Source organism: Melopsittacus undulatus, chromosome 1, assembly GCF_012275295.1.
Source record: "Melopsittacus undulatus isolate bMelUnd1 chromosome 1, bMelUnd1.mat.Z, whole genome shotgun sequence".
NCBI classification, from domain to species: domain Eukaryota; kingdom Metazoa; phylum Chordata; class Aves; order Psittaciformes; family Psittaculidae; genus Melopsittacus; species Melopsittacus undulatus.
The window spans coordinates 48,533,678-48,558,557 of record NC_047527.1 but is presented as its reverse complement, the minus strand read 5'-3'; the positions used below and the strand labels follow the sequence as shown (position 1 = coordinate 48,558,557).

General features: G+C 46.9%; 1 protein-coding gene across 1 annotated transcript; it reads left to right on the top strand.

The window, feature by feature from the left end:
• The first annotated feature begins 2,635 nt into the window (after nt 1-2,635).
• On the top strand, nt 2,636-23,742 carry GATA6 (GATA binding protein 6). The gene is made up of 7 exons (XM_005153515.3): nt 2,636-2,817; nt 4,210-5,128; nt 8,594-8,760; nt 11,992-12,117; nt 13,555-13,642; nt 13,735-13,841; nt 22,150-23,742. Exons 2-7 carry the CDS (start codon nt 4,228-4,230, stop codon nt 22,315-22,317), a joined length of 1,557 nt encoding a protein of 518 aa, XP_005153572.2. The 5' UTR covers nt 2,636-2,817; nt 4,210-4,227; the 3' UTR covers nt 22,318-23,742.
• The last annotated feature ends 1,138 nt before the right edge of the window (nt 23,743-24,880 follow it).

The window sequence follows — 24,880 nt, the reverse complement described above, 5'->3', positions numbered from 1 at the left end:
AATAACCGCTACGCTTATCAGCCTGGCCTAAACTCCCCAGCAGTTTCTAAAGTACATTAAGTTACATAAACATGGCTCGGAAAAGAATACACTCCATCCTGCGATAGTCTCCAAAGTGACCCCTCATTCCGCCTCGCACTGGAGCCCGCCAAGCCTCCACGGCCGCAGAGCCCCGGGGGCACCGGTGCCCGGCCCCGGGTGATACCCGCTGCTCCCGGTGCTCACTGGGTCGGGGGAGCAGAGGGGTTGCGGTCGGACAGGACCCTTAGCCTCCTGCCTAATGCACCTCTGCCTAATGCAGAGATCCAGGAGTGAATGACCGAGCAACCACACCGCCCTTGCACACGGCTTTCTCCCATCCCTTTCCTTGGAGGCTGAAGTGTCCAAGTGCCCAGTGAGGGAATCTGCCTTAACCAGATACAAATTCAATTCTTCCCCCCCCCCCCCCCTCCCCGATCTGCTTCCTTCCCCCTTTGGCCAAAAGGAACAGGAGTGATAGTTACTTCACAGACACCATGTCCCCAGCGGTGCCTTTCCCCACTGAATATTCCCAGCCCGGCTTTTCTCTGCAAAACCACCTTTGCACTCCCCGCTGCAGATGCACCCCGGGTGCCTACCCCTGCCCCGGGGCAGAATGTACCCGAGGGGACTCCCCGAGCCCCGGGGTGAAAGTTACGTCAGAAAAGAGGGATTTGGGAGGGGAGTGACGTCATGAAGAGTTAGGGACCGAAGATTATATGATTTGAGCGGTTCGAGAGCAAACCTGAACTGAAAAGGAGCGGAGAGGAAAGGGGTGATTGGGAATGGTTTCCCACGGTGGTTCCAGTTCGAGCTGGGTTTTCTTATCGGGTGTATCGGAGGAAATAAAATGAAACTTGTAGCCTGGCTGTAACGTAAACAGGCTAATCAGCGGTGAAAGAAAAAAACCTGAGGCGCCTGAAGTGTAAAACACTGGTCACTTTGGAGCCAGGGAAAGAGGCGCCTGCCAGGCCAGTGCGGCCGCTCTTCCTCTCCGCAAACCTCATCTCCTGGGCAGAGGCACTGACAACCCCCTGCCAGCCAGTAAATCCGGTCGCTTCAAAACAAAACCAAACAACGACATTTCTGGAGTTATATCCACCGTAACGCGTGTTTGAAATATCCCAGGGTTTAACTCGAGAAGAGGCATCCAAAAGACTTAGAGGAAACGCGGAGTTTAAAGCCGGTCGGTCGGCACTTTTCAGCACAGAAATTTAGAGTGACAAGCACATCCCCAAGCAGGGGAGAAGTGTCTTGGGCATCGACACCCGCGATTTCCACTGCTTTTGTCGCTGTTTTCCATGTACAAAAACCCCACGGGATAATGCTTTACATTGTAAGTTCTGGTCGGAAGGCGCGCCGGGCGTTTACAGATAACGAGTGGCTGGCCTCGCTTGCAAAAGTTTATTTTCTATTTAATATTACACCCACTAAAATCCATCTAAAAATAACAAAGAAAGAAAATATCGTTTCAGCCTGGCAGGGAGACCAAAAGAACGATATTATTTAGAGAGAACTGACAAGAAAGAAGTAGCGCCTTTAATCATACAGTTTAATGGAGAAACAGTTTCTGGGGCAAGTGTTCTTTCCCGAACAAACCGCCGCCGCGCTACAGCACAAAAATTCACGAGCACAATAAAACTTGGAGGTCGCAACGGGCTCCCCCCCCGCCATCAGAGCGGATGGCTGCAGTCGGGGTTCTACGGTACCCCCGGCACTGCGGATTCTTCACCTCCCATTCACCTTGCCTGGAAAGACGGAAAGAAAAGCCGTGCCTACCCCAGGAGCGACAGCACCGCGCACCAGCAGCTTTGGGCTCGGGTTCTGCAGGGAGGGCTCATGTCTTGCCGGCTGCCGAGAGCCGGGCTCTGTTCTAGTCCAGCCCTTCGCCGCAGATGACTCTTTCTGTACAAACTGATGATGACAGATATCCAGCTGATAACCTCTGGTGAACGAAGTTATTTTAATTTCCAGTCACTTTCCTGCTAAGTACCATATCAGTTTGTACACAGCTGAGATAAGAGGGCTGGGGAGGGGTGGGGGGAAGAGAAGAATAAGAAAGAAACAGGAAAAATGCCTACTGCCTGCTTCTGGGATGAACACATCCCCCAGCTCTCTTTGGCTTCACCTGACGGTTCGGGCAACTCTAGGAGGAGCCTCATTTTTTTCCCCTCAGCTCTGACTTTAACGAGTAAAACTAAGGAGAGGGTTTTTTTTTATGAGACATTCACCTGGTTGCTTAGGGTTAGAGATAGGCATACATCCTCCCGGACCGCTGCCAGGGGCTGTCCGCTGCGAAAAACACTTATAGCAGGGGAATAGTCACCTTAAAGAAGACATATGTGTGTGTATGTATTATATATGAGTTATTAAACAAAAAGAAGAGGAAAAGGACTGTGCATCTGGGAGGGGGAGTCCCCTTCTGCTCTTGCCCGAGCAGGGGGTCCGGCGCCCCTCCCTCTGCAGGCACCCCGAGATGCCATCTCCCTGTCCCCCCCTCCCATCTCTTGACCTCCCCCGCCCCGACTGCGCACTCTCCCGCCCCCAGCTGCGGGCCGGCTGGCCGCGGGACTGGCACCCCTGCGGAGCTGCGTGTTTGTTTAGGGCTCGCCGAGCCCAATCAGGGCCGGCTGCCTGCAGTTTTCCGGCAGGGCTGCGAGAGGCGCCTCCTCTCTCCTTTTTATACATGAGCCTCCGACAGCAGCCGCTGGACTCGCCGTCGCCTCTCTCTCCCGCCGTACTGGATTTACCGCCCGCAGCGGCCCCGCGCCTCGGCCCCATGTGGGACACCGGCAACAGGTTTGGCTCCTCGCTTCTCTTCTTTCTGCTCTTCCGCCGAGATTTCTCCCCTCTCTGCTGCCTATCGGCCGCCCCGGCAGGGAAGCGGCGCAGCCGCCGCTGTGCCTAGGTTGGGGAAGCCCGAGGGGGACTTTGTGGGCAAACTTCCGATGTCGGTGCCTGGAGCCGTTATCTGCCGGAGCCTTATCTCCCAGTTATCTCGCAGGAGGGAGAGACGTATTTGGTGCCTATCTGTGAGGGGGCTGTGTGTGTGTGCATGCATGTGTTCTGTCTTCATGTGCCTACGGTTATCTGGAGAGCCCCGAAGTGGGCTGAGAGCAGAGAACCTCAGCGTCCGCTTCTCTTGCTGTCATTTCTCTGCGTCCCCTTTCTCTTTCTGCCCCTTCTCCTACTGGTTAGGCACCGGGGACTCTGTGTCTGTCTGTCTGTCCGGCTCCTCTCATGCCAGCGGCTCCGGACAGCGACCGGTCTCGGCGGGAGCCCCGATGCCGCTGCTGGCTGCGGGACGGATGCCGTCCCCCCATAAGTGCGCCACTGGGACTCGAGACAGGCCCACAGTCCGGGCTGCCAGTTTGTACTGCTCCGGGCGCAGCCCACCCTGCCCTTGCTCCGACGCCCCCACGCACACGTCGGGGCCCTGCCCGTGCGCATCTCCCTGCTCCTGAGTGCCTTTTCCTCCTCTTCCTCCTTCTTTTCGTGACCTTGGGCTGGAAATTAGCAAACAAGCGAGACGATGCGCGGAAAGGCTGACATCGCTCTCTAGAGAAGTAACCTTAAAGGGATCGCCTTCCTGATTGTTTTCTCGGTGGAACCGAGTCAAATGACTCATTCATTGAAATAACCATAATAATAACAATCATAGCAGCCAAGGAAGGAGCTTGGACACAGACAGGGAAAAATGCCCTTCTCGGTCCCTTCTCTCTCCACGTCCTCTCGCCCACCTTCCTTCCCCCCAGCGCGCTTCACGTTCAAATCCGTAGCAGGGAAGGCGGGATGGGGGGTGGGGAGGGGGGAAGGGACGGGACGGGGAGGGAGCAGCTCCCGGCGGCGCGGAGAGCGGCCCGGATCCCGCAGCCTTGGTCCCACAGGACTGTACTCCGTGGCTGGCGGAGCACGTGTTGACCTGGGCTCCCTGATCCCGTTCCGCCGGGGCAGGGGACACTAGCGCAGAGGCGACATGACTGATTAAGCGCTCAGAGGGTCCAGATAAGCCCTGATGAATCTCATTAAGGGAGGGAGACTGGCTGTCCCGTATTCAAACGTTGTTATTATTTTTTCTCTCACCCCCAACCTCCCCCCCGCCCTTTTGTGTCCTCCTTCCCCGCCCTGCCCTGCGGACCCCCCCTCACTCTTCCTCCGCCTCCCTTCCTCCCCTTCCTCATCCACACACAGCAGTTGAAGGGGACCTGGATGGCCGTGGCTGAAGTCGGCTGGTGCACGGTGAAGCGGTGTGCTGAGGACGCCGGCGGTTCCTCCTACCCCTTCGCGACCAGGGAGCAGCGCCCGTCTCCTCCTTCGCCCACTTCCTCCTCGTCGTCCTCCTCCTCAGGCGGCTTCTCCAAGACTCCTCTGCCGGAGCCCGACGGCAGCCACCGGCTGGCCCCTCCGCCTCCCCCCGCCACCGAGGGCAGGTCGCTGCTCGCTCCCTACGTGCCCTTTGGGGCCGCCCACCACTCCGGCCTGCCCAGCTGGGAGGACATCCTGCTCTTCGCGGATTTAGACCAAACCAACAAGCTGATCTGGTCCAGCCGCGGCCCCAAACTGAGCGCCCTCGGCGCCGAGCAGTCCGAGGAGATGTACCAGACCCTGGCAATCTCGGCCACCCAAGGCCCTACGCCTTACGACGGATCTCCGAGCGGCTTCATGCACTCCACGCCCAGTTCACCGGTCTACGTTCCTACTACCCGCGTGGGCTCCATGCTGCCCACTCTGCCGTACTTGCAGGGAAGCGGGGCGGCCCAGCCCAGCCACCCGGGCGGCGGCCACGCCGTCTGGTCCCAGCCTGCCGCAGAGAGCCCCTCGTACAGCACCGGCGGCGGCTCCCACCCCTCGGGCCGTTTCCCGTATTCCCCCAGCCCGCCGGTGGCCAACGGGGCCTCCCGGGATCCCGGCGCCTACAGCAACAGCCTGGGTGCTAGGGACCAGTACAGCCCCCTGGCCCGGCCGCTCAACGGCTCCTACCCGGGGCCCTACACGTCCTACGTGGGGCCGCAGCTCACGCCGGCCTGGCCCACGGCGCCCTTCGAGAACTCCATGCTGCACTGCCTCCAGGGCCGAGCTGCCCCCATTCCCGTCCGGGCTCCCAGCGCAGGTAAGACCCGTCTCCGGGCGCGGTGGGGCGGGCAGGACAGCGTGGGCAGGAAGGGCGGCTGCCGCACGTCGGGGCTGCCCATTGCCGGGCTCCGGGGGGGAGCGGGGAGGGGGCGGCAGGGCCGTTCAGGCGCGGGGCTCGAGGGCTGCGTGATGCGGTGACGGGATGGCGAGACCGGGACCGTGTCTTCCGTGGAGTGGAGGTAGCTTTCGTCGTTAGCTGTGGTTTGGACTGGAATATCCCCCCCCCCCCAAGAGAAAAAACAAAATGCAAGTGGCGTTGTTTTGACTCTGGAAGTTTGGGTTGCAAATTGCGTTCACAAAACGAATGGCTCAGTGCAAGTCGTGCTTTTAATTTTCGTAACTCTGTATATTCTCCCTTTCCCTAAATGTGGTAATCTAATCATTCTAATCTAATAATTGCGAATTAACCTTTCCTGTAGCCTAGAGGGAAAGCACAGGGGCTCACTTAGACGTTTTGCATTATTTCAACTTCAAATCGCTTCGCTGTTCCGTTATAAACGAAAAGGAGCAAAGCAAAACCTCGGATGTGAACGAGAACCCTCTTTATAAACTGCTGTTAAAACATGACATCTCCTGATGGGATTTTACTTTCGCTTCCGAGGTGCCCCGTCCCTTTCTTTTTCTTATTTTTAGTTTAGGAAATTCTCGGTGTCATTAAATCAGCTGTAGAAGTGGAGGCTGAGCTGCGAAGATTTAGTCAGAAGTAGAAAGATTAACGATCTTCAGCTTTAAAAGTCTCTTCAGCTTTAGAATATATGTATGTATATATATAGATACATATAGAGGTGTGTGTGTTTGTGTATTTATCTAGGTATATTTATAGGTATATATTTACATGTATTTATGCATATATATACTCTTATTTATATTTATGTATATATGTGTACGTATACACACGCGCACACACACATTTGATCAGCATTTGCTCTAATCATAAACTACCTACCAGGTAGGTGTATTTTCTATACATTGTGATTTTCTCTTTCAGTAGTGTTGCAGAAAATTACTCGATGGCTTTTCACGTCCCTGTAGGGGTGTACCCAATGCTGCCTCCTGTCTCTCGATAATACCCATGTAGATTTAGGCATCTTAAGGGTCCCACTTGGTGTTTACTTATATAAGAGAGGGAAGACGACTCAGGTTTTGTGGTGGTAGAAGAAGCGTAGAGCAAACCCGAGAAGCCACATCTCGGGGTGATTTGAAAGTTAAGGTTTTAACTCAATTTCCGAGAGTTGCAGTGCAAAAACAGGTGATGAAGGGAAAAAAAATAATAACCTTGTTGTGGATAATATTTTTTTTTTTGGAGGGGGGAGAGAGATGATGTTGAAGAATCTGAAGGAAGGGAGAGGAGGGGAATGGATGGGGCAGAAGCGGCAAAGGAGGGAGTAACAGGGCTCAGGAGGAGTCTGAGGCAGGAATGCTCAGCCTTCTGAGATGAAGGGCATGGAACTTCCACTTGCTTCGGGGGGAGTCTCACGTCTTCCCTTGTGCCTCTGGAACTGCTGAACCCCGGCCCGGCTGGGAAGGAGCAGGCAGAGCAGGGAATATAGGCAGCGCAAGCAGTCGCAGAGCTGGGGCTGCTTCCTTGCTTCCTCCTTTCCAATAATCCTGCCAGCAGTCAGGAAAAGTATAGCTGTGATATATATATATATACACACACATCTATATACACACACATACATATATTTTACGGCTAAATATTGGGCAGTTTGATGCAGATTTTTCATCATTACTGAAACAGTATGTAGAATTAAAACTTTAATTTGCTTTCCTTGGAGATAAATCTATTTCTCGCGCACTTAGGGGAAACAAGAATTATTGTCACGGCAGGATTTCTTTCTGCAGGCGCGGAGATAACGTTATAAAGCAAATAGCTGAGACAAATAACTGTTTAACTTCCAGCGTCCTTGAAGCCTTAAGCATTTTCCTGATTACAGCCCTCAATGGCGCTTTTAGTGCAAAGATTAATAAATCTTAGCGATGAGCTAGAGGCTGACAACGTAAGCTGAACTGTGCTCTCTGGACTCTGCCGTGTGCCCATTCCGGTTTAGCGCCTAATAATTTCCAAACGAAGGGAGGTGAGAAAAGGATTTCGGTGGGTTCGGGCCTTTGGGCCAGTTCTGTTTCAGCTGAGTGCCCTTCGTGTCACCGCAGCACTGTTCCAGAGCTGCCTGAGGTTAGAGAGCTCTTTTCCCTCTCAGCTAGCGAGCTAAAAGGAAAACTAACCCAGGGATGAATTAAAGCAGGTAGCGGGGGGAATGAAGGGAGCAGAAATATCAGAAGCGAATTTGAGAGTCTGAAACAGACTTTCTCAGCCTCGACTCGAAAGCTACTGCAGAAATACAGACACCTACTTTTATTATTTCTATTTGTAAAATCCGTATTTATTTCCGCTGCCCCGAAATATTGAGATAAAGAGTCAGAACAAGGACATAAGGATTTGCAGGGGTGAAGCTGTTTGCTTTTACAGCTCAGTTCACTTTATTTTTTTTTTTTTTGCAGTGCTTTTAGACCCTTTTCCCTCAGTGTTCAGTAGCTACGAGAGCAGGAGGTAGAATACCACATATTTTCCCATTTCCTCCGTTTCCTACCAACCAGCTCGAATTTGACCAAATAGTAGAGGCAAAGTGCTTGCTTCCCATTGCCGCCTTTAACATATCAGAGTCCTAAACGCTGTCTCTAAACTTTTAAGTTATACTAGTTGCAAGGCATTTAAAATGAGAGTCGGGGTAAAAACTCCTTGCCCAGCCGTAGCCTGGGGGAATGAATACTGGGCAAGACCATCGCTCCCTATGTCCTTATATATTTATGTCCTTATATTTATATATATTCTTATATTTTTAGATATATATATATTTGTATATATATATCTATTTATATATATCTATTTATATACTTATACCCAGTCCCTGCAATCCGGGAAGTGGCTATTCTGGCCGTCACCTAGCTCTCTCTGCCCCCTCAAAGGCAGGTATCCCCTGCTCTGTGGGCACCGCGACGGAGGTTGCACCCCTCGAGCACCCCGGGTCGCTCCGGGGTCGCATCCCGGCGGGAGTGCGGGGTGCCGGGGATCTCTGCTCCATAGAGCTGGTAACACCCCTCTTCCCCCCCCGCCTTCCTCAGCCTGTCCTGGGGAGCACCGGCTCCTGTTCGTGAAGCAAAAGTTGCGCCGGATCTGGCAGCGAGCCTGGTACATTGAAAGAAATATAAAAGAAAAAAAGAAGGAAAAAAAAAGAAAAAAAAAGGATTTTGTTAAAAAAATAGAGATCGCGTGGTAGCTGTCACTCCCGGGGAATTGCTTTTCCGAGGGCTGAACAGCGCCCGTTTCTTTCCGCCCGGGGTCGGACTCACGGCGCGGCGGGGTCAGGGAAGCGCTCCTCGGGGCTCTGCGCCCGCCGGCTGCCGAGCCCCACCTCCTATCTCCTCTGCTTCTGCCCTCTAGAGCTGCTGGAAGACCTGTCCGAGAGCCGGGAGTGCGTCAACTGCGGCTCCATCCAGACCCCGCTGTGGCGGAGGGACGGCACCGGGAACTACCTGTGCAACGCCTGCGGGCTGTACACCAAAGTGAACGGCCTCAGCCGGCCCCTCATCAAGCCCCAGAAGAGAGTGGTGAGTGGGGATGGAGGGGGGGGAAGAGCTGTGCTCCGCGGGATCCCCAGTCAAAGCTTGCTAGGCGGAAAGCAGGGGCAATCTGAGCGTGTTAGCCCCTGTGATCCCCCAAGCTGCTGGCCAGGCTGTCAGGCCAAAGTCGTCATGGTGAGGGGCGACAGAGTTGGTAGCTCTGGGCCCACCTCTGAGCCTTATGCTGGCGAAATCGCCCTCTGCTCCCCATGAGCTTCACACGGGCACGGGCAGTCCTGGCTGTTTGAGCTGATGGACCCTGTTGGTGAGGGAGCATCGGTGGCTTGGAATAAATTTCTGCTGCTGATGTTGGATGTTTCCAACAGAAAAAAAAATAAATTCAAGGTTGGAAAGTGTTTGTTCAGAGGGCTCGGAATTTCTCCAGACCTGCTTTGTTTGCTGAGAGCTCGATCCTTGGGAATGTAAGCAAGTTTTGTATATAATTCAAAGAAAACCAATTGTTTAAACAATGATAATAGCCTTTGTTTTGTTTCACTCCTCAGAAATGAGCGGCAATTTTTCTAAAAATATACTCCTAAAAGTAGTGGGGGAAATAAATAGTACAAACCAGAGCCCCTGTTTATAACTCAGGCTGGCATTGAATAGGCAAGGAGAAAATTTAACAAGTGGGAACTGCACATTATGTTTAGCGAATCTGGGTGGAGGTCAGCAGAGAGAAAGAATATGCTCTTCAGTAATGGCTGTTACTGAGCGAGCCACAGTAAATCACACTGGTATAATCCAAACTGATGTTCGGACCCCTGTGTATGGAGTCAGTGTATCAAACCCACTGGCCTTTCAAGCCCCTTTCAATCGACTGTTGCTTCGCTCCATGATAGATTTCTTAGCATTAAAACACATCCCAATCTTTATTTCACAACCGTTTGAATTTAGTGCCCTTACGGGAGCAGGGAGGGGAGCAAAAACCAAATGCACAATGATCAGAGCAGACAGTAAGTGCTCAAGAGCACACATCACCTTTCTTTAAGCCAGAGTTAATTTAACTGTAAGCCAGATGTTAATTACTGTTGGCTGCCCATTTTTTCTAGCTAGTGGTTCACTAAATTTTGACACAAGGTGTTACCTCATTACCAGGGGCAAATGCAGCAGATGGGCCAGATCTGCCACTTGTCTGAAGTGTCAGAGCTCGCCTGGCCAGTGGCACCCTGGCCCAATCCAGATTTCAAGTAGCTGATATCCAGCTCCGGCATTTCTGTGTTCCTTCTGTTTTTTGGAAGGGGATTGGGGATGTGGAGACTAAACCAGAGTCATACCACAGCCTGATTTCAGCCTGACACCTTGGTGAAATAACTCTGAGATAGCTCTACGTAACAATCCCTACTGAATACACTGGCCATAACTATAAATCAAGCGTGACTCTGTAGTCATACAGTTGGAAATATGTAGGTGAGAAGAGAAAATGTTTTGAAAATGCTAAACATGTTTAGATTGCCTAGAAGTTTCTGATAAAATTCCTGCAGCAGAAAGCCATTTCAGCTTCAAAATGTGCCAAAACCCGCTGTCTGTTTAGATACAGGAATCGGCAAAAGCTGTCGAAATAGAGTATATGGAGGTTTATACCAGACTGCATACAAAAGAAAGATTTAATAGAATGACATGTCTGATGGCATTTCATATGAAAAGAAAGAAAATTAAGCATATGTGTTAAGACCAGCTTTTTTACTCAATACATGTAAAACTTGCATTTAATCAACTCTTAATTTAATTACATGCTATATGCATATATATTTAATAATGAGGTAAAAAAATCTGTTTTCATGAGACCTGTATTTTTAAGATTAAAAAGCATATGCATGTACTTCAGCCTATATTACACTTGGCTGGTTGTTTTTCTTTTGCTGTGCAATTAAAAATGGGTTACTGATTCAAAGTTACAGAATTCGTATTTAATCTAGATTTCTTTCTGAGCTGGGGCGTAAGATGAAGGCTTACTGCTAAAGAAACTCAAACGAGTAAAATTCGCAAAACTGGGTTATTACTCTGGAATATTCTTCATTCTCACAACATTTTTATCGCTTTCCCTAGTGGCAGGCAGCTTTGCGGTATCAAAGGTGACCGAGTTGCTTCTAACAACCCAGCAGTAAATGATTCAAGAGGAAGGGCATTGTACCCTTAAGTTAGTAATTTCAGTTATGGGTGCTTTATAGTCAGAATAAGATTAATGCAATCCTCTAAAACTGACTTCTCCGTGTAAACTTGTTCTGCTGCCAGACACAGAGCTAGGCACAGGTTTTTTTTCTATCTTTTTTGACAATGCGATACTTTGAAAAAGACTGGATTTATGATGTAGCTGGAATTCTTTGCTTATGATGAATGTAAAAGAGATCACTTGTTACAGGGACTTTTATAACCCATTCACCTTCGTTTCACATGTTTATGAGGACTGCCTTCACTTATGATATACAGCCTGCAGCCATAAAGCTCCAGGTTATACAGTTATTTCTGATACAAGGTTGCTTCATCTTGGCTCCAAACTCCACGGAAGAGTGTCATAAATGGCTTGTTTGCAGGGGGGACCTTGTTGTTACCCACCAGCTTTTCTGCTGGCCAAGGAGGAGCTCTGCTCTGTAAAACATGCTCCTGGGACATGTTGTATTTAATGCAAGGATAAAAGGCAGGCTGATAAAAGGATATTTTACAAAGATGCCACTGTTGTACCATGGATGCCCAGGAAAGTTTTCTCTATTTGTGGTGCTGCTGAGGGCAGGTGGTTAAAGGGGTGTATTTTCCTGATGAGTAGGAAATATTGCTGGCAGGTTCAGAGCTGCCTCCTAGAATCACAGAACAGTTAGGGCTGGAAAGGACCTCATGGCCCGTCACACAGGGGAGAGGGCATTGAACCAGCTGGAGAGGTGGCACAGGAGTGATGTGCCTTCTCCTCGGCTGAATGGAGGACATCCTAGCTGTCCTGCTGGAGGAAAAGTCAGTTCCCGGTGGTCTGAACAGAGGTTCATGCGTCAGCAGCCTCTGCTGTGATTGCCCAGTTCTGCAATCTCACTGTACCTCTTCACATCAGCTTTCCCTTCTCTGAAATGATGTTAATCTCATTTTAATTCTGCGGTGTCACTGATAGATGATATAAAAGAAAAGCTTCTACTGTCCCCAGTGTGTTAAATTACTTTTCATAAACTCTAAAGGCATCAGTCATTCGCTCCTGCCTGCCTGCTGATGCCCGTGTCTGCCTGTTCTTGCCTCTAGCCCTCGTCGCGGCGGCTGGGCTTGTCGTGTGCTAACTGCCACACCACCACCACCACCCTGTGGCGGAGGAACGCGGAGGGTGAGCCCGTCTGTAACGCCTGCGGCCTCTACATGAAGCTTCACGGGGTAAGTGGCCCCTTCTTCACCTAGGGATGTTCCCCACAGGCTCTGAATTTCCTTTGGGGAAGGGGTGGTCTTCCCGGCAGCGGGTACCGGGTAGCTTTGAGGAATGGTGTTGGGTTTCCTCAAGCTGGTGCAATGTTTCTACTAATGCTAATGGTCTCAGCTCATAGTTTGGGCTGTGGAGTTAAAAAACAGTGACCAAAATGGATAAAATGACCGAAAAAATGCATGACTTTAGAAAATGGTCAAACCATTTTAGCAGTTTATGCCTGTGACAAGTTATGTGTTTGCCGTTGTAGCTTTCCTGAGAGATCCGTACAAAGAAACAGATGAGCGGCAGAGGTCTTTTTGCCAATGGGATTTAAAACAGCTCATCAGTGGGGAAAAAAAACCCTAGACCTTTAATAAGACCATTTTTCATGGGCAGACATAGCTATGCCAGCAAAACTTTAAATGTAATTCAAGTCATAGCTATGCCAGCAAATATTTAAATGTGATTTCAGCCTTTGCAAGGCAATAATAGAGGAAGAAAATAGCTGTATCCTGAATGTGATGGAGTATGTTTTGTGTGAAACTCAGATCCTGTTATGCCTCGGTGGATTAAGTTACAGTCAAGCACAAGTGTTTGAAGAGCATGGGCATTAGGAGTGTTTGGGACTTGCTCTAGTCCTCAAGAAAAAAGTAAATTATATTTCAGGTTTAAACATTCTAATGATTGTAAGCATATGCCTGAATTGCTTTTTCCCAAACTCATGTCATCACTAAGTTAAAGCATTTTTTTTAATCAATGTTTTCTTATAATGATTATATTTGTGGAGATACAGCATACAAATCTGATTTTGGAGCACGTTTTCCCCATAAATATAAATTTGGATGCTATAAAGCATTATGGGCTGAACTGCTTATGAAAACAAATATGGCCTAAAGCTTCTTACCTAAGACACGGGTGATGAACCGGTTTGTGTAGCTGGTCCACTGGAAGAGGAATATTTATTCCTCTCATATGCATTCCTGGTTTCCAGAAACAGTCACTGAAGATCATTCCTGAATGACTGGAAGAAGGAATCAGGATTCAGATATACCCTGTCCAACTTATTTTCATAACACCTGTGGGCCAAGTAATGCAGTAATGTTGTTTTCCTTTAAAAGTGTGCTTTTTATCTGTGGATTGACTGAGATTTCAGAACAACTGTTCAGTTCACACAAAGAAAAATGTTTCCCTGCTTTTGTTCTTTAGCTAACATACCTCCTGAAAGAACCCGATGCTTTGCCCAAACAAAAGGCAAAGGTTTTTGGAACTGGTATTAAAACAGAAAAAAATTAATGTGCTGTACAGGCATTTTGAATATCACCATTTGACCGTGTAGTGTGTTTTGGCTTTTGATATTAGAGTACGTATACAACTCTGTGATTAGTGTGCAAATCTAATTTTTTTTTTAGGTTCCCCGACCTCTTGCTATGAAAAAAGAAGGAATTCAGACCAGGAAGCGAAAACCTAAGAACATAAATAAGTCAAAGGCATGCTCTGGTAAATATAAAAAGATAAGACAGTTGAGCTGCAAAAGTTTTTTTCTCCTGGTGGAAAATATTTGTTTTAAATACCAATTCCCCATCTTTCAGGTAACAGTACTACTGCGGTTCCTATGACTCCAACATCCACGTCTTCTAATAACTCAGATGACTGTAGCAAAACCACTTCTCCCGGCACACAGACTGCAGCCTCTGGGGTAAGCCATAAGCGGGTGTCCGTATCTGTAAGCAGGCTGATCACTGTGCAGTGTTATCACAGCTTTTATCTTATCTGGCAGGACAATAATCTAAACAAACTTCAGTTTTGTTAGCTGATATTGGAACAAGATTTTCGGAGGATATTACATATAGCTGTAAACAGAACGACAAGCTGAAGTACTTTACAAACCTCTCAATTAAGATCTATATAACTTTTATGATTAAGTTAACCACAGCTTAACCTCAGATATTTTGTTTTGAAACGCTCAGGTTGTTCCATTTCAAAGGTTTTCTTTTGGAGCAAAGACAATAAATCATGCCGGATTGATCCTTTCAAGAAACAATCGTGCATGTTCCCCTCTTCTTCTGAAGTGATCTGATAAGAATTTGTAATTCAAGGCACTGCTCCTATGTTTCCCAAAAGCTGTTTAATATATATATGCATTTTTATGCATTATCCCAAATTGCTGATAAACCCCAGCAAAACGTTATGCTACTGTATGAAAGGAAACATAAAATAAGGGCTTTTGTTTTAAACTAAGTTATGCACTTAAACCATGACACAGAACCAGATGAAACCATGCTGGGGTGCCCTGCTGATTGCAGTGCATAGGACTTTCCTTGCAGAGGGTTCCTCTGGGACCAGATGCTCAGCATCTGGCAGCACTGATCTCCAGAGGAGCATCAGAGGAATGCTGATCAGTCCCTTTAGTTTTGATCCTTATTTTACATCATATAGTCCAAACCATCTCGAACTTCCTTTCTTCACTCAGTGTCTGGGATAAAAAATATTACTGCTAAAGTTGTGAAGCTTAATGTAGATTAATTTCTAACCCCTTGACTATACATATCCATATCCACACTCACTCTTTGGGCCTTCTGTATCCTTTGCCCTGCCACATAATTTCTTTGAAAAGCTTTCCTAATGTGGCTTTCTCTACTCCTTTATTAATGATAAGGAGACATTGTTTATAATAACTATTTTTCAATATCTCATCATTCCCAACATACAAATTCCTTTCAATAATTTAATTCTTGATTAACAAAGTTTCATTGTAGAAGGGGAAAAAAACCCCCATGTTTAGCAAATGCGACTGTTTATGGACTGACAGGGCCACCCAGTTTCAGAGGCATTGGGTTTTGGGTTTGGATGCTGCCAGACAAGGATATTACTAAAAGGGCTTGTCTTTGACATGAGAAAATCCTGTCACTCCAATAAAATAAACAGATCACATCAAAAAAAGAGAAACACTAAGCAAAAAGCAAACTGTTAATGGATTTCAGACGCCCCCAGTGAACTACTATGTACTCTTTTAGGCTCTCACCTAATATTTGCAAGGGGAAAAATGCAGCCAGTTTTCCCTTAATATATTGCTACATTGCCTTAAGCAGGATTACTGATTCTGAGGAATGTTGTGAGATTGTTATAATGGACAGAATTAGAAGCACAGTCCCAGCTGAGTTGGAGGCAGAGGTATAGGCTATAGGCAGGACACCCCTGTGGTGGTCAGGGAAGGAGATGCCATACAGACCTGCTATTAATAATCGTTGTATTATAATATTATCATTTCTAATACGATTTTGCCAGCTTGAGTTGTGTGGGTACTGGAGTAGGGACACAATTTGTGAGCCAAAAAGCTGGTTGAAAGCTGCTTGCAACTAAGAGCAATTCCCAGGGACCCTGAGAGTGCTCTTAAATTACCCAACAGCATCCTCCAGTGCCAGGATTTCAGTTCTCCCTGATTTTTCTGTAGCAGATCAGGCTGGGAGAGGGCACCTGCACAAGGGCTGGGGAAGTCTGTCTCCTTGTATCCAGCAGGCAGCACAGTAACATCTGTACAGCCTTTTCACCGCCATGATTTGATCAGATGTGCCCTGCATATGCAAAGCACTTGCAAATTACCTCTTGTGAAAAATTTAAATGAAAGGAAGTGATGGAGAGAAGCTATGAAATACGCTGAAGCAGCAGAGACCAAACATCCGAGCATTCCATGACCCTCCCTCCCCATGGAGGGCTAGTGCACCCTGGCCCCATATGTGTGTAGAGGGCTGGATGTGCAGGGAGAAGTTGTCAGAGCATGTTGTGGGCATGGCCACATCCTTCCTGGCTTTGCCCAAGCATCAGCAATTCTATGGGATGAGTGCTGGGGAGACTGGAGGTTGAAAGTGGAAAGTAGTGGCTGTTAAGACTGGCTCGTGTTGCCCCAGACATCATTTGGGAACATGATCACTAGCTACAAAGGAAGTGATATAATTTCTTATGGGCCTAAATCCCATGGGAGGGTCTGAGTGCTCATAAGGCCCATTGAAGTTGTCAAGAGCGGAGGGATGTCAGCATTCTGGAGCAAGGCAGCCTGTAATCTGGTCACATGCTGAAGCAAAAATACTTTGCTAGAGTTCTGTTTTCCTTGATTATTTTTTCCCATTTGAGTTGACCCATTGATAGCCTGAAGGTTTGTCTTTATTCTTAGAACAGGCAATGGCTTTGCACAGGGAGAATAAACTTTTATGGGCCATGTCAGGAGGGAAAAACCACTGAGATGGATTAATCCAGGCTCTCTAATCTTTGGTCGCTTTAAGGGGAATGGCATCAATTCCTGTAAGCGGTGCTAGTGACATTGCTGAAACATGGACACCTGCTGGAAGAGTGACCTGGCTCATTCCCCATGCGTTACACAACTGGCATGGCAACTTGCTTGCGTTTTGCTCTGTTTCTACTTCTGCAGCCTTTATTCCATGAAAAGGGGAAAAATGCCAAACTGACATTAGGCAGAGAAATTTGATGACGTTTTAGAAACTGTTGTGTGAAATTCACAGCAATGTTGTTGCTAAATGAAACAGAGAAAATGAATTCCTCTACTGGTACAAAAGCAATTTATCATGCTTTTTATGGGACGCTGCCAAAAGAGTTCCCAGTTATGTAGAAATCTAATGGAAATGAAATTCAGCAGAATTCATTTGTGTCAGTAATACTCACTTTTTGCCCTGCATTTCTTTATCTCTTCTAAAGTAAAATAAAGAAGGGAGGGCAGAAAAAGAGAAGGGTGGCAATTACTCTTGGAAATGTCTTTGAGACTATCTGTTTCATGAAGGGAATCTTCCATGATGCCAATTTTGAGACAAATTAGCAAGAACCTTAAATGTTGATTTTAGGTTCTAGCTGAAGTTTAAACATTTAAAAGATACGATTAATGAACTGCTGTGGGTGCAAAGTTGAATTCAAACATCCCAAAATGTAGAAGTGTTTGGATCAGAGATATTTCGTTGTCCCATTGTAAAGGGGCTATTTGCCAAATTCACATCTGGATCTAGGATTTAGGCCTATTTCTGTTTTTTTTTAAGCACTATAAGTACTGGGCGTCCTGTGTTACTATCATGGAAAAGGTCCAGCTGCATGATATATGAAGTTGCCTTACATCCCCATAAAAAGAAGATTTGAAGGTTTCAGACAGCCTGCATCTGCAGCTATACCTGCTTTCTCTTTGATGCTGCTGAAACTGTACAGGGAAAAGCAATGCAGAATACATTGCTAAACAAAGGGCATGGTCTGTAGTACACATCCATCCATTTCCATACAGGGGCTCCAACTACTGTGATTACTAGAGGGACTTTATTCCCTTATTAGGATAAAATGCAGTATGAAAACTGCTGTAAAATCTGCTTTTTATGGCAGGACGTGGAGGCTCCTTGAGCCAGGGCTGATGTCAGTAAAGGCTCAGCAGCACCAGGGGAGCTCTTCTTTCAGATGACTCCTATTCTGTGTCCTTTGCCTTCAGTTTGGAGCTTTCTCAGAAGTACTGTAACCATACACCATAGAATACCTTAGGACAGTTGTCTTGCAGGTAAAACCAGTGCTTAGTTCCCATGGAGGTTTACTTTGAGAAGTGGTTCAGGACTGGATCTTCAGTGTTGTAGGGTGGAAAGTGAGAGGGCTGAATGAAATGGCCTCGGCAGGTGCTGAGACAGCAGGAAAATGCAGTTCTAGCCATCCCCAAAATGCCTGAAAACCTGGACTGAATTTTCTGAAGTGTCTCCTGTGTTTGCTTTATTTTTTTTTCAGAAGAGGGTTTGAGAGATGGTTAGAGATGGTGGTGTTTGCTCCTGTTTAGGTAGCAGAGAAGTAGGAAGTAGGACATTCATGCAGGCTACAGGGGAATCAGACTCCATACAGAATCTCCCAGAGCCTGGATGAACCAGAGACTGGACCTCTTTGAAAAAGATCTTCTATTCACCTGGATATCAGAAAGTTGGATGTCTGAGGGTACATCAGACTATTTGATGATAATATTTCAGTTGGTACAGAATAATTTCATAGCTGTCAGGACAGAGTTTCCATCAGCATGGTTGGTAGGACTTTCACCTGGAAAATAGGAACACAGTGCCTCCGTCCTGGTATGAGTAAATATTTATCTAAACCAGGTGGAATAAAATCAACAGGAGGCTTGAGGAACATGGCAACCTAAAATACCAAATAGTCTGGAGTCAGGACATTATGCTGGGAGATCTGATACTCCAGTTTAAATCTTCTTGTGGTCTCCTTCCTCTTCTGCAGTAGTCCTCACTCCTGGACAAAATAGGATGCTAGTTCCTTTTCCCCAGTCAGTTTCATGAATTCAGTCATGCATTTTCTTTGTTCTTTGTACACATATCTGAAAGAGATTATTTCATGTTGTAGCAAGCAGGATGAACCAATCCAGCTTTTTTGTTTCCGTGGGGAAAACCATGATAGAAAAGAGTGTTTTTGGGTCTACCCTAGAGTTCTGTATGCATACAGACACATACATTTTGCTCTGTTTTGTTTTATTGCCAAAGCAATAAAGCCTATTACTCATACAGCCCTTGACAGCAGTGGGGTCATCTGCTTTCCCAAGCCACGCTGGAAGTTGCCTCCCTTAGGAAATTAATGCAGTATTAACCGCAGATTTATGTTGCTATAATACAAAGGAGAGATTAGAAGATATGTAAGCTTACACGTCCGTGATATAAACAAGAGGATCAATTGAACAGGCAAGAAATGACAATTTCGCGTACTAAGAGGGTCATGAAATCAAAAAAAAGGCAGTGATTTTGCAGTGCTGAGACTTGCCCTTCAGAAACCAGGGAGTGACAGTGGTGAGAAAGTGCTTTCAGTGGGGATGCCAGTTATCACAGGGAGGCTGAGGCTGGAAAATTAAGGATTCCACCACAATTTGCCACAACACAGTTATATGGGGAACAAATTTTTGCAAGTGTGTTCCAGCTGACTATGGCTATCATTTAAGCACAGCAAAACTAAACTAGGGCAACTGAAGAGGAGGAGAGTGTTAGCTGAGACTCAGCTTACTACAGACTCAGTGTAATGTCCAAAATTCATGGAGTATTTTGAACCTGTGCAGTGGGTAGTGCAAAGGTCTATCTGCTAGAGCAAAGGTCTAGATCAAGGCCCTTCGCCACCCACCCCCCAGCTGTTAGCACCACTCCTCACCCAGAACTTTTGCCTTCTCCCTGTAGAGGTGTGGGGAAAAGCTAAAGGGGGGTGTCCCTCCCCTCTCCCTGATCTTTGTGATGGGAAGACCGTGCAGGAGGGATTGGATGGAATAAAGCAATTCTTCAGTCAGAGATGCTGATGCTGCTCCTCAAGGGCTGGTTTGATCTGGACCAGGTTTGGGGGGGGGGGTGCGGGATGTGAATTTGGCTCCTGAGTGCTGACAGCAGATTTGGGTATGATGTAGATGTCTAAGTCTCTCTGTGCTCTGGCTGATGTCTCCCTGTGAGCATGGTGGACAGGTACTCCACAGAAAGACCATCTACTATTCAGAAAACCTGTCTGGGGGCTGCCCCATGACCAGCTTCTGCTGGTCTGGGTACAAAAATACAGACAGATATATTTGCAGATACAAACACAAACTTCCACTGTTTGTTTGGGAGGCAAACTCTTTTCTACAGGCTTCATTCATTTTTTCCTCAGGAAGTTGACCTTCAGTTGATTATCTATCCTATTATCAGATTTCAGCAATAAAAATAAATCCATTACCTTTTTATTGATAGAGCCAGCTGTTTGAATTAGAAGGGCTCGATGACTTGAGCAGCATTGTTCAGATTATTTGTTCCAGCTGACAGATGTCCTTTAATAGCTAACTGTAACTTCTGTCATTTTTCATGCTGGAGAAGTAAGAGCAGAGATAGGCAGGCTCAAAGTGGAGCTGTGATTCAGCTGTGTCCTTTTCATAAGCTGAAGTTTGTTTTCCATGTCTGACTTTGGGAGCTGCCTGAGCTGCCTGAATTTGTCATGACATTACTGGGGTGGGGTTTCCAAGCCCAGAAGTCCTGCCCAGGACCTGCCTGCCCTGGCTCAATGGAGCCAGGATCCGGCCTTGGTTGGGCAGGGATGGGCAGTCTTCAAACAGGACGTGCCTCAGTGTCCTCCCTTCTGGGGTGCCCAAGGGAGGGGTAGCTGATAACACCACATGGAAACTACAGGTCTCTGTGCCCCACCTTTGTAGGGCTGAATCAGGAAAAGAGTGAATTACACTTTCCAAGCCCAGAAAAAACAGGTAGTGATAAGATATTTGCCTACCGGAACAACAGCGGCAAGTATGGGTAACTGGGAACCTTTCAAAGCAGTTTGCAGTATTTTTAGCTCAGGTTGAGCAAACATTTCTCAGCTCTAATTTAAATCCTTCTTCCACTGTGGGGAGCCTCAGGCTATTAAAATGATGTCTTTTATGCTATGAGGAGTTTATTTGATGTATTAGTAATTAAAAATGCGTTTTTGAAAACCTAGGCTGATGCAAGACCATAACTGGACCCATAGGTTAGCATGCAACCTGCCTCATTGGATTTGCCATCTGTAGTCACAGGGAAAGAGGGTACGGAGATTCACTGTCACTGATTGATAAGTGTGTATTTGACAGAGTGGTAAACCATATTTCTTAGGACTAGAAGTATTTTGGCTGGTTTGGGGGGACAAGCAGTTTTTCTTCCATCTGCATTTCTGGGTAGCACCTGATGGAGCTGAATCCTGGTAGATGACTAGGTGGAAGAATAGTAGCCATCAACCATTTTAATAAAAAATAAAGAAAATACTTGTGTCCAGGTTGTTTCAGATGCAAATGACTACTGGCAATTGATAGTTTTTTCAGAAGGGGAGGTTTTCCCTGGGTTAAGCATGGCAACAAGAACCCTGCACAGCACCGTTTGGATATTACCTTTGAATAAATGAAGTCTAGCTTTTCCTATGTCAGGACTGCTAGGTTGGCAAGGCTCCAGGAGAGCCAAGACCTCTACTCCTGTAAAATGATTAAACACGTATACTTTTCACTTAAACAGCAGGCGGGAAGCTCCTGCAATCACAGTTTAGGATAGTTTTTTCCTTCTTTTTTTCTTTTTAAGGAATCTCATCTGAAGACTATCCATTAACAAGTAAATTAAGGTTTTAAAGTTGACATATCCAAGAGTTAATTTTGCATGAAGTCAGCTCTTAAACATTTCCTTTATCAGGTGAAAACATTGCCCCTTCACTGTCTGGCACTGCAAATTTTTCCTCTTTAATGGATCTGCTCAGCCTCATGGAAAAAATGATGGTTTCTTTGTCTTTGTAACTATCCATTTCTCTCTTAAAATAAGTGGACTGGTTCCAGCAGAGTTCAGAGATTCATCTTTGTGCCAACCAGGGCTCTCCTGTGTGTTTTCTTGTATGTGTAGGTGGGGGGGGAAAAAAAGGCCCCTGGTTCAAAGGCATAGTGTTTCTCTACTTGAGAGGAAAAGAATCATCTCCTTTAGTGGCCAGTCTTACAGGGATGAAGGCTGTGGCTACCATTTTGAAGGGTGAGGAACGGTTTTTAGGCACTTCAAGATCTGAGGGTCCCAAAGAAGGCTGATTTCCAGGAGGTGCTCCACATCTGCTGGTAGATAATTGGGATATACTGGTGAAGCAAAACTGTAGGTGCTACCACTCCTGGATCACCCTTTTGGTGCTGGCATCTGTGTCCCTTCTGTAGGGGGGCAGCAGGACATATGCACGTTCATGGTTCAATTTCCAGGTTTTTCTGCACATCCCAGACTTTCTTTTCCACCTTGCTGTGAATACAACCATCTCCCTGTCTCCAAATACAGACACTGCTCCTATCAGTGGGGTTTAACAAACTAGTGGGCTGACCCTGAGACATGTTCTCAGTTTCAGGAGTTTGATGCACAGAAGCAAGCAGAGGACAAACCCTGCTGGCTGTGCCCTGAGACCACCAGGCTCCAACTCCTTAACACAACACCTTAGTGTGTGCAAAGCTTACCTGCTCAATAACATCTCTCTTTGATCTTCTCCCACTCCAGGCGAGCTCATCGGTGATGTCTGGCCCAGGAGAGAGCACCAGTCCCGAAAGCAGCAACCTTAAATATTCAGGTCAAGATGGGCTGTACACAGGAGTCAGCCTGACCTCCACAGCTGAAGTGACGGCATCCGTGAGACAAGATCCCTGGTGTGCCCTGGCTCTGGCATGACCTGGCATGAAGGAAGCTGGATCCTGGCACTCTGCAGCAGCCCCCAGATGCTGGCGCATGGTTTCTTCTGCGGAGCAGTCACAGTGGCAGCAAGAATGCTGGCAAAGACTATTCCTCTGAAAACGTTTTTGTGCCTTGGTGGCAGAGGTGTTTTTCAGCCTCCGAAAGAGACTCTGCCAAAGCATCCAGTTCCTCATCTATGCAAGCAAAATATATGGAAAGCAAATGCCCACGGGGGGATAGTTAATGTAGCTAATACAGCCTTACACTCTCAAGAAGAAAAAAAAAAAGGAAAAAAAAAGAAAAAGAAAAAAAAGAGAAATCTAGACCTATTGATAATTCCAGAAGTACATCCTCAACCTACCCAGCAGTGCTGCCTTTCTGATTGTGTAGTTGTTTTCACACTCTCATTGCCTTCTCCCCCAAGAACCTGGCAGAAGCTGCCAGTGTCAGAGAGGGAGTAGCAAAGGCTTTAATTACCAGAGATAGCAAGATACCTTTTACGGAGAGTCAGAAGTGGGTACTGTTCAAGTCGGCGCAGATGTCTCACACCGAACATTTGATGTCTTTTCCCTGTTGGTTCTCTCTGCTGCGCTCTCCACCTTCAGCGTGCCTTGCTCTGCCCTTCAGAGCCCAGCTATGCCCCTGGAAGAAATCACGTTTGGTACAAGTCTCTCGAGGTCCAGCTGGTTAAGGAGACTTTGGTGTTGGTGGGGTCTTTTTTGGTTTAAGATATTTACTCACTTTGCAAGACTTGTGATATAACTTTTAAAGTACACTGTGACTGAGGTTTCTGAAAGTTCGTATTTTCTGGCTGAACTGTATCAAGTCAGTCAAGATTTGTAAACAGGGTAGCAATCAGATATTTTTCTTCCATATATACAATAATTTTTTAAAGAAGTGCAATTTGCGTTGCAGCAATCAGTGTTAAATCATTTGCATAAGATTTAACAGCGGTTTTTATACGAATGAATGAATGTAAACATTTTAACTTAATGGTACGTAAATAATTTAAAAGAAAAACTTAAGTAGGCATCTTTAGGCTTTTTAGTGCAACAAAACCCCATCCACTTTCTGTATTTCCAGATGTTAAAGCAAGAGTTTCAAAGAACAAGACTTCTCTCAGGAAAATTGCTATTTGCTCCAAAGTGTTGTACAAAAAGGCAAGTGCATCCCAGGTATTTTTCGTTTTTGCCATCGAATAAGTATGTGCTGGAAAGAAACAAATCACAATGAAATTTTACTACCTAACTGATACATATGTAAATACTCCATAAGATATTTAGGCATCTTGAAAATGTAAGATGCAATCTGTATAGTATGACTGATGCATAGTTAGGTTGGTTTCCATTGGCCTTCAAGCGGGATGTCATTTGGAATGTTATTTCATCAGAGCTTTACAAATAAATGGGTATCATTTTGGGATATTTCTTTTTTCCTGTACACTGTGCCTTCTCCTTTGTCTCTAATGCAATTGTTAAGCTATATTAAAAGCTATGGAAATGTACCTGACATAGGCGGCATGTCTGATGGCCACGAGGAAGGTCTCCAGCTGAAGTCTAGCTTCTGTCTAGCTAAGGTTGAATGGCATGTGGCATTTCTGTAGCGCCCTTCACTGCACCTTCTGATGATCTGTAGAACTAGGGCCTCTACCTACCAACACAAGCCCCTCATGGGCAAACAGGAGTTTTTTCTGATGAAAGGCCAGGGAACTGATCAAATGTCTTGTGAGGACTGTCACGGATTTGCTCAGCCTTTACACCATAGCTAAAGGGTTTCACTCAGGTTCCCTGTGTGTGCAAATGTCTGCCTGCCACTCACTGCAGATGTAACTGCTTAAGGCCAGGTGGGTGGCAGAGCTGTTGCATGCCTGCTGGCATCCTCTGGTGACCAGAGGTGTAGGGCAGCAAAAACTGAAGGTGCTGCTGCTGGAAAGAGAACACAATGAATTGGGGGGAATGGACAACCTTTTTCTGGCTCTGAGGACTGGTCCTCTGCATTGCTCAGCTGATCAGAGCAAGACTTACTGCCGGGTGTGATTTCCAGCCACATTGGCAGTATTGTCAGACAGACTGGGAAGCCGGGATGCCCAACCTCTGTACTCAGTGACCGATGGAGTGGCTGCAACATGTCTCTTCACCTCTCTGAGCCAGACCTTAATTTGGGCTGAACTGGATTAGCTCCTTGGCCTCCTGTGAAGCTACACTGATTTGCACCAGCTGAGAATCTGCCCCTTGGTTTTCCAACTGCCACCAGACAAGGCCACTTCCTTATCCTGGGGGTGTTGTGAAGACTGCGGAATAGTGGTGCAGCACAGACCTTGGAGGGGAATGGCTTCTAGCAAAAGGGGATCAGGCTAAACTTCAACTGGGGTTTGGGCTGTCCTGGCCAGCCAGGAGTAGAGACCCTTTTCCGTCCCTTGTGGGGCCATCACACCAGGCTTGGTGCTGGGCCACCTCATATCCTTGGTCCCTGGGGGTTGACATGGCTGGGTACTCCAGCCGTGCTAGCCTTGGGGCCATGTGGGCTTGGATCTTGCTGTTGATTAAGAGAAACCATTATC